The 17,090-nt window shown below is 56.3% G+C and overlaps 2 protein-coding genes across 2 annotated transcripts; both read left to right on the top strand.

Annotated features, from left to right (window-relative positions):
• The first annotated feature begins 322 nt into the window (after positions 1-322).
• On the top strand, positions 323-2,075 carry LOC119716998 (CD5 antigen-like). Its single transcript, XM_038179231.2, has 5 exons — positions 323-452; positions 645-674; positions 1,048-1,359; positions 1,447-1,766; positions 1,863-2,075. Exons 1-5 carry the CDS (start codon positions 419-421, stop codon positions 1,869-1,871), a joined length of 705 nt encoding a protein of 234 aa, XP_038035159.2. The 5' UTR covers positions 323-418; the 3' UTR covers positions 1,872-2,075.
• A 3,247-nt stretch (positions 2,076-5,322) lies between these two features.
• Positions 5,323-12,242, top strand: LOC119716995 (uncharacterized serine/threonine-protein kinase SBK3-like). Its single transcript, XM_038179217.2, has 4 exons — positions 5,323-5,445; positions 6,205-6,381; positions 6,478-6,680; positions 7,129-12,242. The coding sequence occupies exons 2-4, from the start codon at positions 6,210-6,212 to the stop codon at positions 7,873-7,875; spliced, it is 1,122 nt and encodes a 373-aa protein (XP_038035145.2). The 5' UTR covers positions 5,323-5,445; positions 6,205-6,209; the 3' UTR covers positions 7,876-12,242.
• Positions 12,243-17,090: the final 4,848 nt, after the last annotated feature.

Genomic DNA, 17,090 nt, shown 5'->3' with positions numbered 1-17,090 from the left:
CACTGTGGTCCTGGGGAGGGGGTGTTGGGCACCCCCCAGCCTGCTGGGTCTGCCCCCCTTTGCAGGTTTGGGGTGCCCACAGCAGTCGTGGAGCTGTTGGGATGCTGCCCCCCCTGTGTCCTGCTGACCTTTCCTTCACCTATCTCCCCCCGCAGCCCCCCAGGGAGGCCGGGGCCAAGGCTCCTGAGGCTGGCAATCCCTTTTGTGCCCTCCTTGCCACATTTTTGGGGTTCCCCACCTCCAGCCCCCATCTGGGGCCCTCCCAGCTTGCCCTCCCCTGGCGCCTGCCTGGCTGCTGCCCCATTCCCCTTCCTCCCCTTGGCTTTCACTTCCCCCCCCTAGCCTCCGCCCCACCTCCCACCCCCAGGACTTTAGTTAAAAGGGTGGCCTTGGGGTGGAGGGACCCTAGGCTGGCAAAATGGGGGGGCTGCACGGACTGGGGCTGTGCCTGGGTGAGGTACCGGGGGGTGGGGGGCACATAGTGGGGTACAGAGCCAGGGGGTATGTGGGGGGGGTGGGTGTAGAGCTGAGGGCACATGGGGGTGTCAGCTGGGGAGGGTCCTTGGGAGGGGGGGGTTAATGGAATGCGTGCTGGTGCCTTTGTCCCATTTATCCCATTACAACTCTTCCCTCTCACCCTCCAGCTCTGTGCTTCGGCGCCGTAATTGGATCTGGTACGTGGGTGCTGCTGGGTGTCACTGGGAGGGGGGTGTCCCCTGGGTGCCACTTGTGTGCCCTGGGGTCAGCAGCTGCTGGATGTGGCAGGCGCTGGGGCAGGGGCAATAGGGGGGAGGGCTTGGACTGAGCAGACTGGGGCTCTTCTGGGCAAAGTGTGGCCATACTGGGCAGACTGGGGTCATGCTGGTGCTGTGCTAGGCAGACTGGGGTGATGCTGGGGCTGAGCTGGTGCTGTACTGGGCAGACTGGGGCTCTTGTGGGCAGGCTCTGCTGGGGTTGTACAAGGGCCGTTCTGGACAGCTGGGGACTGCACTGGGGATACTGGGACCCCTTTCCCTATGCATCCCTGCTGCGCTCTTCCCCCCACAGTGCCCGTCCGGCTCGTGGGTGGCCGGTCCCGATGCCATGGGCGTGTGGAGCTGCTGCAGAACGGCGCCTGGGGCTCCATCTGCGCCTCAGGCTGGGACCGGGCAGCCTCCCGCGTGCTCTGCCGGGAGCTGGGCTGCGGCCGCCCCCGCCTCATCCCCGCGCCCTGCAGCCCCCCGGCGGCCGACGGGCCCCCGGTGACCCTGCAGTGGGTGCAGTGCTCGGGGCAGGAGCCGGCCCTGGCGCACTGCGTCCTGCAGCCACGGGACGCCCCGTCCTGCCCCTCAGACCGGCTGGCTGCCATCGACTGTGAGGGTGAGCGTGTGGAAGGCTGCAGGGCACTTGTCCTGGAGTGGGGAGGGTCTGGCTGGGCCTGGCCTGACCCCAAATCTCGTCCTGCAGAGCCATTTGGGCTGCGGCTGTCCGGGGGCCCTGGGCGGTGTGCGGGGCGGCTGGAGGTGCAGCGCAACGGGAGCTGGGGCACGGTGTGCGACGACGGCTGGAGTGCGGCGAACGCGGCTGTGGTGTGCCAGGAGCTGGGCTGCAGGGAGGTGCCGGCAGAGCTCCTTGGGGACCGGCCACGCTTTGGGCCCGGCACCGGGCGCATCTGGCTGGATGACGTGCGGTGCCGGGGCCAGGAGGGGACCCTGCAGGATTGTGCCCACCGAGCCTGGGGGTACCACGACTGCACCCACGACGAGGATGTCGGCGTGGTCTGCCAGGTGCGGCACCGTCCCTGCTGCCCCGTGCGAGGCTTGGTGTGGTCACAGGGCCCTGTGGGGCGGGATGTGGCCATGCTCAGCCTTTTCTCCTCACAGGACCCCTGAGCACCACGGCTCTGCCCATGGCCATCCCTGCTGCCATCACGTCCTGCAACGCCTCCAGCGGGGGGACCCCAAACCCAAACAGGACCCTGCTCACGGCTGTCTTTGCCCCGACAAAGCCCACCGGTGGGCGTGGGAGCTCCTGCTGCAGCCCCTGATGCCCCCTGCCCCGTTATTAAAGGCAGAGCAGCTGTAACACCGAGACAATGCTGTGGGTTCTCGTGCTGTGTGCTGGGTGGGGGTCTGGCGTGGGGCAGGGGTCCTGGCCACCCCAGGTGCGGCACCATGCCCAGCCTGGCCCCCTGCCCAGGCCCTCCCCCGCGGCCCCCTGACCCTGTTATGAAACATCTCGTTAGCGCTAATCCCGCCAGCCACCTGTCTGCTCCCGGCACCCAGCCCAGCCGGGGGATGGGACCGGCTGCCCGCCAGCAGCTCTCAGCCGTGGGGCCAGGGCCAGACCTTGCCCTGCTGGGGGGGGAGTGGGCAGGGGGAAAAAATAATGGGGGCAGGGGGGCTGGATGTGGTGCAATAGGGACGGGGAGGGGCAGGGAGTGGGGCAATGGCAGGCAACTGGGGGCAAAGAGGCAAGGAGTGGGGTCATGGAACCAGGGGGGCAAAGGGGCAGGGAGTGGGGTAATGGGAACTGAGGGGGTAGAGGGGAAGGGAGTTGGGTAATGGGTTCCACAGGGGGCACAGGGGCTGGGCACGGGGCAGTGGGGAGCAGATGGGCTGGGATTGGGGGATTGCAGTGTAGTGGGGGGGAAGAGGGGCATGGAGTGGGGCAGTGGGGCCTGGGGAGGTCAGAGGGGCGTTGAGTGGGGCAGTGGGGAGCAATGGGAAGGCAAGGAGGCAGGGAGGGGGGCAATGGGGGCTGGAGGAGAAGAGGGGCAGGGAGTTGGAAATGGGGGCCGGGGGGGCAATAAGTTTGGGGGCAGCAGCTGGGGACTGTGGGTGGTGGGTTTATTGGGGATATTGTCCCCTTCCCTGGAAGTAGAAGGGGACAGGGGACAAATCGGGGGCAGAGGGACATCCCCGGCTCCTCTTGCAGCATGGGGCCATGCCGGGCTCTGTCCCCAGCCCAGGGACAGGGACGGGGCTGAGCTCTCGCCACCTGGCCCGGCTGCCCACCGGCTATTTCGGTGCCCCCGCAGCTGTTGGTACCTCCGCCCCCGGCCACCCCCGCAGCCTGGCTACCACGCTCCCTCCCACGCACTGGGGACCTGGCCAGCAAAGGCCACTGCCTGTCCCTGTCCTCTGCATCCTCTGCATGCCGCCGGGGCCGGAGACGTGCTGGTGGGGCTGGAAGCCGTGGGGCTGGCACCGGCCCCTGGGGATGGTTCCTGGCAGGGCAGGAGGGCAATTCAGGGGGCCAGCCCCAAAACCACTGCTCCAGGGCAGGGGGAACAACCCCAGCAGCAGCCTCTGCTCCCCATACTGGGGACAGAGAGGGCAGGGTGAGTGATGGGGTTATGTGACCTTCTCCCGTCCGGCCACGTGCCAAGCGGGTCCTGTTAATGTGCTGTCAAGTATTAATTACCTCCCAGCGGGCCGAGGTCAGGGCAGCCGTAAGCAGCTGGGATGGGGGGAAAGAGCAGGTGGGGAGGGAGAGGGAGAAACAACAACCCCCAGGGCAGGGGGCTCGGGGAGAGGCAGGGATATGGTCGTGGGAACTGGGGAGTGGGATATGGATGAGGATGTGGGAAATGGGGAGGAGGGAGCAGGCCACGGGAAATCGGGAAGAGGGAGGGATAATGGACATGGGGAAAAGGGGAGAAAGAGGGCTGTGGGTGTGGGAAAAGAGGGAAAGGGAGCGGTATGGACAGGGGAGAAGGGGGAAAGAGTATGGATACGGGAAAAGAGGGAGAGGAAGGGACATGGGAACAGGGGGATAGGGGAGATATGGACATGGGAAAAGGGGGAGAGGGAGGGATACAGCTTGGGAACTGGGGCAGGAGGAAGGAGGCAGGCACATCCCAGGGGCACAGGGAAGGAGCAGCTTCGGGGATGCATCTGTGGGGTGGGCTTGGTATTGGGGCGCTGAGCAGGTGCAGGGATGAGCCCAGCCTCACACCCTCTGCTCCCCCCACCCGGTGCCAGAGTGCCACCCCCTCTATGCACAGAGCAGCACCCAGGGGCCCCTGGTATCTCCTGTGGGGCAAAGCCTGACTGGTGCCTGCTCCTCCTGCCCCTCCGGGTGCTGGGTGCTCTGCGTCTCAGCACTGTTTCCTTGGCAGGGCAACGCGCACGCACACATGCACACGTGTGTGTGTGTGTGTGTGTGTGCCACCAGCAGGGATCTGCCAGCCCCAGCTCAAAATAGACCCCGGGAGTGCTCCTGCAGAGGGGCCCAGATGTGAGTCAGGGTGGTGGGACACGGGGCCACTTGTGGGCAGGGAGGGGATGCCAGGGATGGTGGCAGAGGGGGCTCTGTGCGGGGACGGTGTCAGCCTGGGGTCAGTGCCCCCCATCTTTGGGCCATCAGCTGGGGCTGATCCCTGCACACACCCCAAAACCTGTCCCCGCACTGTCCTGCCCCACACCTGGGGGGTCTGGTGCCCACTGCTTGCTCCCACAGCTCCATAGGACCAGTGGGGAAAACCTCCATGGGAATAGGGGTAAACCTCAGGGGGCAGTGTGGTGAGACACTGGGGAGGGGGCACAGAAGGGGCCAGACATGGAAGTGGGGAAACTGAGGCAGAGGAGGGACAAACATGCAGCAAGTGTTGGCCAGGCTGGGGCTGTGGCCTTGTGGGGTGGTAACAGTGGCCAGGGAGCTGCTGCAAGCAGGGGACAGGGGAGTGACGGTGTGGGGGGTGCTGCTGGAGGTGTCCTGTGGGGGAGTCAGTGGTTTGGGGATGTCGAGGAGCTGTGACGTTCATGCTGACATTAGCAGTGCACTGGTACAGAGTGCTCCATGCCATGTGTCTGTCCATCCCTGCACCGTCCATCCGTCCAAGCAGGGTGCCTGTCCCACACACCACACTTTGTCCAGCCGCCCCTGCAAGCTGTCCTCTGCTCTGTCCATCCATCCATCCATCCCACACAGCTCCCTGTCCATCTGTCCCCCCCACACTCTGCTCCTTCTTTCGGCTGTCCCTTCCCGCAGGTCTGCCCACCCACCCACACACCCAGACCTGTCTGTTCCCCCCGTGCCATGCCCCATGTCTGTCTGTCTGTCCATGCCCTCGGTGCTCTCTCCACCTGGCCATGCACCATGCTCCACGTGCCCCTGCCTGCTGTGCTCCATCCCGCCTGTCCCCACCTGGACTGCCCCGTCTGTCTTTTCCTTTCCATACTCCCTTCTGTCCGTCAGTCCCCCCGTGCCTCTCTCCATCCTGTCCGTCTGTCCCCACGCAATGCCCCGTCCGTCCTGCCCCTGCCTATGTTTGGAGGTCGGCACGCGTTGCGCCTGACACATGTTCCCAGCCCAAGCGGGAGAGATTAGCGCGGGCCGGCGCTGCCCTGGGTCCAGCGGCGTCGGAGAGCGCAGGAAAATCTGAGTCACGGCTCCGGGCTCCGGGGCGGCTGCGGGGCCGGTGGCACTGCGCTGTGCCCCAGGGACAGCGCAGAGACACCGGTGAGCCTCACGCCGCTCGGGCCGTCCCTGTGCAACCCCAGCAGACGCTGGCTTTCGCTCTGCGGCTTTCTTGCATGGCTCAGCCCCCTTGGCGGGGGGACAGGGAGGGGGGAACAGGGCTGTTGTTCCTGCCCCGTGCACCCCGGGGGTGGCTGTGACTCCCCTGTGGCTGTGCCGGTGCAGGGGGCTGCAGCCAGCGGGATGGGAGAAGGGTCCGGGTCCTGCTTCACAGCTGAGGATGGAGGAGAGAAGGGCAGGGAGTGGGCAAAGGGCAGAGCCAGCACTCACCCCTTGCTGTGGGGGGATGTGGGGTGGGATGTGGGGCTGTCCGTGGGGGCAGAGCAAGCTGGTTGGGCTGCGTTGGGCTAACTGGTTTGGGCTGGGCTGGACTAGGCTAGAATGAGTTGGACTGGGCTAGGCTGCATTGGACTGGGCTGGGCTGGAATGAGCAGGACTGGGATGGACTGAAGAGGACTGGACCTCGCGCTTCACTAGACTGAGCTGAGCTAGACTGGACTGGACTGGGCAGCAGTGGGCTGGACTGGGCTAACTGGGTTGGACTGGGTTAGACTGGGTTGGACTGGGCAGCATTGGGCTGGGAGAGCTGAATGGGACTGAAGAGGGCTGTACTGGTGTGGGCTGCGCTCAGCTGGACTAAGATGGACTGGACTGGGCAGCACCAGCTGGGTGTCCCCAGGCTTCCCCTGTGTGCGATGGGGGGGGGACATCACACTAGCGTGGGGTGCTTTGGCTCTGCAGGGCCCATGGAGGAGTCAGAAGAGGACGGGGAGGACAACGAGGTGTTCCTGGAGCAGCTGATGGTGCAGACGGGCCAGGCCGTGCCACGGCAGGAGCTGGAGGAGCAGTACACCGTGCTGGAGGAGCTGGGCAGCGGCACCTACGGCCGTGTGGTGCTCACCGAGCCCCGGGATGGTGGTGAGGAGCTTTGGGGGGGTCCCTGTCCTGATTCACCCCGTGGCCACTTCACCCCTAGCATCCCTCCGAGCTGCTGACCCTCTCCACGCTTCTCAGGCTCACCGGTGGTCCTCAAGCTGATGCTGAAGGAGAACACGGAGTGGAGGGCGTTCCTGCGGGAGTACTGCATCGCCCTGTGCCTCTCTGGCCATGCTGCCTGCATCCGTGCTCTGCCTGTCGCCTTCGAGAGCGCCACGCACTTTGCCTTCGGGCAGGAGCTCGCTCCTGCTGGGGACCTGTGCACCCTCCTCACCCCAGGGGTGCGTGAAGTTCAGGGACTCTGACAAAGATTGGGGGGCTGCTGGGGGGCTGCTGGGGAGGGAATAGGGAGGAGAAGGTACTGGGGTGGCTTTGGTAGGGGGTGCAGGGAGGGGGCAGGAACCCTCACCCTCACCCTCACCCTCACCCTCACCCTAACTCTCACCCTACCCCTACCCCTACCCCTACCCCTACCCCTACCCCTACCCCTACCCCTACCCCTACCCCTACCCCTACCCCTACCCCTACCCCTACCCCTACCCCTACCCCTACCCCTACCCCTACCCCTACCCCAACCAACCTCTTGTTGTGAATTGGGACACACTTGGCAGCACGGGGATGTGTCTGGGGGCTGCTATGGGGTGAAGCCCATGCTGGTGGTACCAGTCAGGGTGCTGGGGGCTGCAGCACGCCCTGTGGCAGGTGGTGACAGTGCTGACGTTCCTGCAGGAGGGCCTGGCGGAGGTGCTGGTGAAACGCTGCGCCTCCCAGCTGGCGGAGGCTCTGGATTTCATGCACAGCCGGGCCCTGGTCCACCGGGACGTCAAGCTGGACAATGTGCTGCTCTTCGACCGTGAGTGCCGGCGGGTGAAGCTGGGCGACTTCGGGCTCACCCGCCTGCAGGGCTCTGCCATTCGTGCCATGTCCAGCACCCTGCCCTATTCCCCACCAGAGCTCTGCCTGCTCCAGGGCTCGGACACGCTGGAGCTGGACTCCAGCCTCGATGTCTGGGCCTTTGCCGTCCTGCTCTTCTGCCTCTGCACTGGCTGCTTCCCCTGGGCTGTGGCTGCCAGCCCTGACCCCCAGTTTGAGGACTTCAGTGCCTGGCAGAGCGGTGCGGAGGGGCGGGAGGCGCCTCCATCCTGGCAGGGCTTTGCTTATGGGGCACAGGAGATGTTCCGTCGCCTGCTGAGGCTGGACCCTGACCGCCGGAGCCCAGCCATCGAGGTACAGAAATACCTGTCCCTGCCGTGGCTGACAGCACAGGACACCGGGGCTCGGCTGGATGGTGGCGACAGGCAGGAGGCAGCAGCAGGCAGCCCCCAGGTCCCCATTACCCAGGGCTGTGCCCCAGCCAGTGGCTCAGGAGGGAGTGTGAGGGATGCTGCAGGTGCTGGGGAGCAGGGTGATGGCAGCTGCAGTAGCGGGGAGGGTGTACCCACACCACCCGCAGGTACCCTCGCCCTGTGCCACTAGTCAGCATCTCCATCAGCCACGGGGACAGGCAGCAAGGGGGGTTCTGAGGTCTGGGCCAGGGTCTTCTTGTGGGCTGGGGTGAAAACTTGGTCCACACGCGGCACCCTGGGTGTAAGGGTCAGAGGCAGCAAGCAGTGCTAGAAAAGTGCTGCAGGCAAGGGAAGGAGAAGAAATGCTCAGGGCAGCATTTTTGGCGGGGAGGAGGAGGGGGGTCAGGGATGCCAGTCCCATCTCAGCGCCTCGCCTGCTGCTAATGAACATCACTCATGATGACAAAATGCCTGATTAACACATGTGCTAGGGTGGCAAGGAGAAGCCAAGGGAAAAGCAGCCAAAGGTTGACAGATAAGTGGGAAGAGAGCAATCAGTCAGAAATCATTAAGGCTGGTGCAAGGCCTTGGTAGGAGCAGCTGCAAAAACAGCTCAGTAACAGCAGGGGAACCCAGAAATGGGTCCAACCTCCCCTACTCACACGTGTGTGTGAGGAGGCTGTCATCCCTGCTGTAATTAGTTAAGATGCCAAGCAGTCTCCTTGGGGTTAATGAGCCGAAGAACCAAGCATGAGCCCTCCAGGCACACAGCTGGGCTGGGAGGAGCCGCAGGGCGAATTTAGTGCTTGACGGAAACCTGATCAACGTGGGATTCAGCTCCCTCTGAGCTATGCAAGGCTCTGCCACAGGCAGGATAATCTGCACCACGAGGACTGGGTAATACAAAAGTCTGAAGAGAGCAGAGCGAATGAGCTGGGATGGCGCTGGATGTGGAGGAGGTGGCGTGGGGGTCAGGAGAATGGGCATCAGCAGCTCGAAGGGTGGCAGATGTCAGCAGAGGGGTTCCAGAGGTGAAGCCACTGTGGTCTGGGCTGTTTGCACCAAAGTGGAGCTCACCTGGTGTGAGCCCAGTGCGTGTCAGCTGGCCAAAAAAAACCTGCTCCCTCCAGGCTCACCCTGCTCTGCCCAGGGAGCCCAGAGGGGTGCTGAATGCTGCCACTGGCATGCCAGCCCTTCCCATCTCTCGTGGGAGCCCACCAGAAAGCTGGGGAGGGATTTATCAGGTTGTGTAGAGATAGGACAGGGGGTAACAGCTTTAAAATAAAAGGTGGTAGATTTAGATTAGATCTTAGGAAGCAATACTTCATGATGACAGTGGTCCAGGTCATGCAGAGAAGCTGGGGATGCCCCATCCCTGGAAGTGCTCAAGGTCAGGTTGGATGGGGCTTTGGGCAACCTGGTCTTGTGGGAGGTGTCCTGGGCACCTGGAAAGAGATGGTCTTTAAGGTGCCTCCCAGCCCAAACCATTGTTTGGTTCTGTGATCTCCTGCCAAGTGAGAGGAGCCCCGCTGCACAGAGGAAGGAGAGGTGCTGAGATGCTGAAAGTTAATAAAATTCTCTGTTGTTCTGCCTTTTTATAACCATGTTTTCCCACAAGCCCTGAATCTCCTCTGGGTGCCATGCTTGCAGAGCGAGGTATTGGAAGGGTATTGGACTCACAAGACAAGGAAAAGCAGACCCTTGTCTGATCAGAGCTGGAAAAGAAACCTCCCCCTGCCCCTGAAGTGCCCCTGCACAATAGAAATAAGGTCCTAAGGCAGGAGAAAGGAGACTCGGGGAGAAATAGTAAAGACCTCAGAAAGACCAACACACAGGGTGGACTCAGTCTCTCCCAACTGCATCCAAACCAGTGCCACAAAGAAGGCACGAAGGGTGTTAAGTCATTGGAGACTCGTCTACAAGAGGCACCAAGGCTCCCATTTGCCGTCCAGACTATCTCTCCACAGAGAATTTCTGCCTGCCTGGGGTCCAGATTCATGATATTAGGGCTAACAATTCTCTTGGGTCCGAAAGACCACCACACCTTCCTACACTTTCAAGTAGCAAGGCGATGCTCTAGCAAGGACATTCTGAAATATATAAAAGGATCTTATGTCCCTTGGAAAAATATTGAAGGGATGGGGAGCACAAGTAGTGTTCTCCTTTGGCCTCCCAGTTGGTGACTGGAACCCAGGAAGAAAGAGACAAATGGGACAAGTGAATGCTTGGCTGAGAGGCTGGTGCCATGCCCAAGGATTTGGGTTCTGTGACACTGGGTGCATTTTTGAGGGGCCAGGTGTGATGATGCTGGATGGGGCACAGCTATCCAGGTGGGGCAAGAGTGTTGTGGGCAGTAAGGTAGCTGGGCTGAGAGCTTGTGAGTAAGAGTCATGGACCACACCAATAAAGGACACCTTGTGGTCGGGGTCTGCTCCAGGCTGCCTGACCAAGGGCAGCCTGTGGATGAGGCCTTCTTGCTTCAGCTACAAGAAGCACCATGCTCACACGCTGTCATCCTGATGGGGGACTTCCAGCACCCAGTGTCTGCTGGAAAAGGAGCTGAGCAGAGCTGGCAGCTCCTTAAGGATGTTTCCCTCAGAGCACAAGGACTTAGAGCACATCCGCCTGGGTAAGAAAGCACCCAAGACTATGGGGCTCGATGACATGCTTCCCAGCGTCCTGAGGGAACTGGCTGATGGAGTTGTCACCAACCTGGACTTCTGCAAGGTCTTTGACATGGTCCCACATGACATCCTGATCTCCACATTGGAGAGAAATGGATTAGACACTAGGAATAAATTCTTCACTCAGAGGGTAGTAAGGCACTGGCACAGGTTGCCTGGAGAAGCTGTGGATGCCTCATCCCTGGAGGTGTTCAGGACCAGGTTAGATGAGGCCCTGAGCAACATGATCTACAGGGTGGCATCTCTGCCTATGGGATGATTTTTAAGGTTCCTTCCAACTCGAGTCATTCTATATTTTATGGTTTCACCCTCTCTGGCATCACCACTCCTCCCAATGCCCCACATGTGCACTTTTTGGCATCTCTCCTTGGGGTAGGCAGATCCTGAGCAAAGCTCAAACCCCATAGGGATTTGGGCCCCAGCCCTCTGCGGGAGCTGGACAGGCTGGAGGGATGAAGGGAATGGGAAAGGCACAGGGAATGTGGATGTGGTGCCTGGCAGCTGGGACTCATGCCGAGAGCCTGACACTGGCAGCTGAAATGTGTACAGATGCTTTTCAATTATAGCTGTCTCTCCTAAATCCCAGCCTGGGGACTGTGGACCTGGACACAGCAATGCTGGGCTGGATGGTGGTGATCCCTGCAGCCAGGGGTGGAAAACACCCTCATCCCAGAAGAACCACCTTGGTCCTGTGTTTCGGCTTCATCAAACTGCTGATGAAGCTGAAATTGAGCTGCATTGAGGTGGGATTTTCACCGCTGTAACTCTTAGCACCCGAATTGTGGTGAGGTGCCCATGAGGTGCTCTGAAGCTGAGGGGGTAGGGTGGGATCCTAGGGTCACCAAATTCCTCCAGAGCAGCCTGGCTTTCATGGCGCTGAAGCCTCCCCAGGCTCACCACAGCAACATTCAGTGGACAACACATTGGGTGATATTTGCAACAAGCAATGCACAAAAGCGTTGTGCAAAAAATCTTGCACTAACGCTTTGCATCAGTTATGAAGTGGAGCAGCTGTACCTGTAAGTGGTAAAAGCAGTGGCTGCATCTATGGTGACAGGATGGGAGAAACCTCCTGGTCCACCAATCTCAGCTCTAGGGTACCAGGAATGAGAAAACTTGCTGGGTCTCAAAGTCCATGGGATTTTTATTAACAGTTCTGTCTCCAGCCCCGCTGTCACAGTGACAGGGCTGTGGAGGATATGCTGCAAAACACAGGGTCAGTGGCTGCCAGAAGAGTTCACCATGATATGGAAAAACAATGTGCTTTGGATATGGATGTGTTCTGGATTTGTACACCAATATGCACAACTTTTTACAGCTGGGTGTATTCAGCAGACACACTAGCAGCAAAACCTGAGAGCCCCATTTAGATGTAACCCTCAAGGGCCACCTATGCCATCATGGGTTACAGTATGTCCTGCAGGAAACTCTCCCATTTATATCAGACACGGGATTACTCCTAATTGCTCTTTCAGGATGGATTTAATAGTGGGAAAAGAAAGAAAGGAATAAAATTACAGGATGCACCAGCACTGGTGGAGAGATGCAGCTAGCAGGCTCTAGAGGGTCTCAGGGGTTCATCCAGGGAGTGCATTACCTATAATTTGTGGGTGCTTGAGGATAGAAAACATTGCACCATCTGCTTTGGCCTGAAGCTGGTGCAGCATATATTCTTGAGAATATTAGTGGGTTACCGCAAAATCCTAAAGTTATGCTAAGGATCTGGTAGTTCAGTTCTTTAGGATTGTTTTATGGGAAACTACTATTTTCTGCATTGAACTCAATAATACTTTGACAGGGTTGTTGTTGGTTTTCAGATTCTGAAAAGCTCCCTCAAACTCAGCTGTGAGCCCAACCTGTATTAAAAGCAAAGCACCTTCTTGTCATCAGTGACAATCATGAGTGGATGATTTTTTTAATTTCAATATTTATTAAATGTTTATTTTACCTTTGGTTTAATATGATTTTTAAATTATTCGTGGGGAAATTGGATGAAGGCAGTGTCCTTTCACTTTGACTCTCTGCATCCTACAGACTCCTTCAAGAATCATGATGTCCCAAGAGGTGGGAAGGGTCCCTGGTGTTTGGTTTTGGGGGGTTGGACTTGATCATCTTTAAGGTCCCTTCCAAACACGACTTTTCTTGGATTCTACAGTGTGCCTTCCCTTGTGCTTCCCTCCACTGACGATTCTTGCAAACAAACAGTCTTCTGGATGAGGCTCTGAGCTCTTGCAAAAAGGCTGTGTGTTCCTATCCCTGTGAGACTAGAATTACACAACAAATCACAGAATGGTTTGGGTTGAAGGGCCCTTAAAGATCATCTCATTACAACCCCCCTTCCATGGGCAGGGACACCTTCTTCTAGACCAGGTTGCTCAAAGCCCCATCCAACCTTGCCTTGAACACTTCCAGGGATGGTACATCCATAGCTTCTCTGGGCAACCTGTTCCAGTGCCTCACCACCTTCACAGGAAAAAAAAAAAAAAAAAAAAAAAAAAAAAAAAAACACTCTTAAAATCTAATCTAAATCTATCCTCTTCTAGTTTAAAGCCATTCTTCTTTGTCCTATCACTACACTCCCTGACAAAAAGTCCCTCCCCAGCCTTCCTGTAGGCTCCCTTTAGGCACTGGAAGGCTGCTCTAAGGTCTCCCCAGAGCCTTCTCTTCTCCAGGCTGAACAACCCCAGCTCTCTCAGCCTGTCTTCACGGGAGAGTTGCTCTAGCCCCTCGATTAATCTCTGTGGGTTTCCTCTGGACTTATTCTAATAGGCTCAGGTGGCCAAGAAGGCCAACGGCATCCTGGCTTGTATAAGAAGCAGTGTGGCCAGCAGGGCTAGGGAAGTGATTGTCCCCCTGTACTCGGCTCTGGTGAGGCTGCACCTCGAGTACTGTGTTCAGTTTTGGGCCCCTCGCTACAAGAAGGACATGGAGGTGCTTGAGTGAGTCCAGAGAAGGGCGACGAAGCTGGTGAGGGGCCTGGAGAACAAGTCCTACGAGGAGCGGCTGAGGGAGCTGGGCTTGTTCAGCCTGGAGAAAAGGAGGCTCAGGGGCGACCTTATTGCTCTTTATAAGTACATTTAAGGAGGCTGTAACGAGGTGGGGGTTGGTCTATTCTCCCACGTGCCTGGTGACAGGACAAGGGGTAATGGGCTAAAGTTGCACCATGAGTGTTTTAGGTTGGATATTAGGAAGTACTTCTTTACTGAAAGGGTTGTTAGGCATTGGAACGGGCTGCCCAGGGAAGTGGTGGAGTCACCATCCCTGGAGGTCTTTAAAAGATGTTTAGATATTGAACTTAGCGATATGGTTTAGTGGAGGACTTGCTAGTGTTAGGTTGGAGGTTGGATTCGATGATCTTGAGGTCTCTTCCAACCTAGACAATTCTGTGATTCTGTGATTCTGTAATAGGTCCATGTCCTTCTGGTGTTGGGAGCCCCAGAACTGAACACAGTGCTCCAGGTGGGGTCTCACAAGATCTGAGCAGAGGTACAGAATCCCCTCCCTCACCCTGCTGGCCATACTTCTTTTGATGCAGCTTAGGATATGGTTGGATTTCTGGGCTACAACCTCACATTCCCAGCTCATGTTGAGCTTGTCATCCAACGCCCCCAGGTCTTCTCCTCATGGCTGCTTTCAAGCCATTCTCTGCCTGTAGTTGTGCTTGGGATTTACTTGAAACAGGTGCAGGACCTTGCACTTGGTTACAAGTTTTTGTACTTGCACTTGTTCACAGTCCCAGGCTTTTCAGCTTGTTCAAGCAAGGCAAGAAGACTTGGTAAGAGGTTTGCTGAAAGACAGATAATCCTTGGAGCTACACAAAGGCTTTTTGTAAGTAGTGATATCATTTCCTTGGAGTCACGTTGAATGTTTCTTTTTGCAGTGTCCACAGAAGAAGGTCTCATCATACCAAGTAAAGCTTGTTTTATTTATTTATTTATTTATCTATTTATTCAGATCCATTTGAACTGTTTCCACTGGATTTGTTTGAGCAGCCCTATTCTGACTGAGCTAGGATCTGTGCAGCTCGTGTTTGGTGGTGGTGTCTGCTTTCAGAAAGTCTGAACTTTCATAGAACTTTAAAATATTTTAATGACCCCAATATTACCAGAAGCCACAAAGGAGCCATTCTACTCTCTCTTCAAATTACTGTCTTCTTCCTTTTTCTTCAGACTCCAGGCTATGAGAGCACATGAAAAATAGCTGACAAATTTCCCCCGGAAATCAGGGAATCTTCTTTCCCTGAAGAAGAAAAGAAACCAAAAGTATGGGCTGAAGTAACCATTTTTGGTAACAAAATTTCTGATTTCTGGTAGAGGTCTGTACCTTTTCTCCGTTTTCATTGCTGGTGGATGCTTAGAGCCTGGATTACAATGAGAGGCCTGGAATAACAGGCTGCACCTTCTGTGCCCCTTTTTACCCCTTTCTGGTAAATGTTGAGGGGCTTATTTTAGAGCAAGGCCCTAGGAGGACTCAGCACCACCAATTGCAGTTGATAGCATAGAGGTACATTTTGCCCTTGCATTCTCTTCAGTAGAATATAACTCTTCTATTTTATCAGTTTCATTGTGCAGAAATGAGTAAAAATATAGGGGTTTGTTTAAGAGCTTTGCGAATAACAAATTCTGCCTTATATTGTGGGAGACTGAGTGTTGCTGTATCTGTTGGACAGTGTCATAATTTGTTGAGAAAAGTAATGCAGTGAACAACGGTACAAAGGTTGCCAAGCTGTGCTGAAACTTAATTTCTTTTCTCTTTAAAGTTGGGAAGTCTGAGTTCTCTTTCTCAGTTCCTTATGAACATCACATTTATAGAATTTTGTAATGGTTTGGGGTAGAAGAGACCTTAAAGATAGTAGTTCCAGTGCCCTGCCATGGGAAGGGACACTTCCCACTACACCAGGTTGCTCAAAGCTCCATCCATCCTTAACTTAAACACTTCCAGGGATGGGGCATCCACAGTGGAACAACTGGGCAACCTGTTCCCATGTCTCATCACGTACATCTTTTTTTTTTTCTTTATATTTCATCTAAATCTACCCTCTTAAGTTTAAAACCATGGCCCCTTGTCCTATCACTACATCCTCTGACAAAGAGTCCCTCCTCAGCTTTCTTGTAGCCCCCTTTGGGTACTGGAAGGCTGTTCTAAGGTCTTCTGAGAGCCTTCTCTTCTCCAGGCTGAACAACCCCAGCTCCCTCAGCCTGTCTTCATAGGAGAGGTGCTTCCTTGATCGTCTTCATGGCCCTCCTCTGGACCCGATCCAACACATCCATGTCCTTCCTATGCTGGGGACCCCAGGGCTGGATGCAGTGCTCCGGAAGGGTCTCATGAGAGTGGAACAGAGGGTGAGAACCACTTTCCTCAACCTGCTGCTGGGTTCCTTTTGATACAGTCCAGGAAACAATTGGCTTTCTGGGCTGCAAGCACACTCTGCTGGCTCATGGTTGAGTATTTCACCCACTGACACCCAAAAGGCCTCCACAGGGCTGCTCTCAGTCCATTCATCCCCCAGTCTGCATAATGTGTTAAAGTTGAATGCACAGTGGTGGCAAACTTTGGTATGCAAAACTGGCAACAATATCCAATAATCTGTTCACCAAAAGGTTACTTTACATAAGCTAAGGACTGAGGAAAGTATGGCAATACCAGATTTCCAACAAGACGTGTCTCCAAGGCAATCACAGTTAAACCTCAGAGAGCTTATACTATGTTCTTCTGCAGCTGGTCAAGCTGCACCACAGCTTGAGCACCACATCTTGAGCAGGCCAACACACAATAAACCTTGGGTCACCAGTCATGCACACAGTCATGAGTCTTCTTGTTTTGGGGTCAACCACCAGATTGCATTTATTTTTACAAAGCTATCGAGTGGTTGGGCAGTTATATCAAAACCCAAAATACATGTCCTCTAAAACCTCAGTGCCCCTAGCACATGTAACTCCTTTTTAATTATAAGGGATGAGTAACTACTGGATTTTTTGTAGTTCTTCAGTGAGGGCTGCTTTTCCTCTACCTTTCCATCTGATTACCAAGAAGATTCCTTCCTGACTGTGTCCCTGGTTCTTCTCCTCCAGGAGCCCTCCCTATCTCAAGGGACTGCAGGTGTGTAGTAACCTTATCCACAGCCTGGTTCACAAGTTTGCAATGAGGCCACCTCTGAAGACATCCACCCGTAGCCTGCTCAACAGTGACCTCCTCTGGTAATTTTAATGTTTTCAGCTATTCAGCCAATTCAGCGTGAAGCCATACAGGAGCACTGTACAGGGGTGAGAGTTGACAGTGAAGTGGATTCAGATATCTCCCTGTGATAAATTAGTGGGGGTTTGTTCATTGTCTTTGAGGAACTTGGAGAATCTGCTGAGGAGATAAGGTTGTACAATTTAATGGCCTTGATAAAGGGGGAGGATTAAGCAAGCAGATACCAGGAGGGGGTGTTGGGTAAACATCCTTGAGTGAAACCAGACTCTGTGAAATTCCTTACCACAAGACATCCTTTTTGCCGCTTCACTTCCCCCACCTGAACACGAAGCAGAGGAACAACGACCCCCCTCTCAACAACAGACTGCGCAGCCTCAGCCAGTTCAACAAGTCCTGATAAGCCAGAATTTGACTGCTATAAAACAGCAACCCTGGAAAGGGAAGTTGCGTGCTGTTGCGGAGCGGAGACTCCCCAGCCGCCCAGCGCTGTTTTGCTTGTGTCTGCTTACTTGATTAATAAAATAAT

Source organism: Anas platyrhynchos, chromosome 36, assembly GCF_047663525.1.
Source record: "Anas platyrhynchos isolate ZD024472 breed Pekin duck chromosome 36, IASCAAS_PekinDuck_T2T, whole genome shotgun sequence".
NCBI lineage: Eukaryota > Metazoa > Chordata > Aves > Anseriformes > Anatidae > Anas > Anas platyrhynchos.
The sequence above is the reverse complement of the archived record's forward strand: the minus strand, read 5'-3'. Positions and strand labels throughout refer to the sequence as shown.

What these genes read in the sequence shown, in the direction of transcription:
- LOC119716998 (XM_038179231.2), top strand. Translation starts at nt 419, where the DNA reads ATGGGGGGGCTGCACGGACTGGGGCTGTGCCTGG. An exon ending in CGGCGCCGTAATTGGATCTG is followed by an intron (nt 675 to 1,047) that starts GTACGTGGGTGC and finishes TTCCCCCCACAG; the next exon opens with TGCCCGTCCGGCTCGTGGGT. An exon ending in GGCTGCCATCGACTGTGAGG is followed by an intron (nt 1,360 to 1,446) that starts GTGAGCGTGTGG and finishes CTCGTCCTGCAG; the next exon opens with AGCCATTTGGGCTGCGGCTG.
- LOC119716995 (XM_038179217.2), top strand. Translation starts at nt 6,210, where the DNA reads ATGGAGGAGTCAGAAGAGGACGGGGAGGACAACGAGGTGTTCCTGGAG. An exon ending in CACCGAGCCCCGGGATGGTG is followed by an intron (nt 6,382 to 6,477) that starts GTGAGGAGCTTT and finishes CACGCTTCTCAG; the next exon opens with GCTCACCGGTGGTCCTCAAG. An exon ending in GCACCCTCCTCACCCCAGGG is followed by an intron (nt 6,681 to 7,128) that starts GTGCGTGAAGTT and finishes ACGTTCCTGCAG; the next exon opens with GAGGGCCTGGCGGAGGTGCT.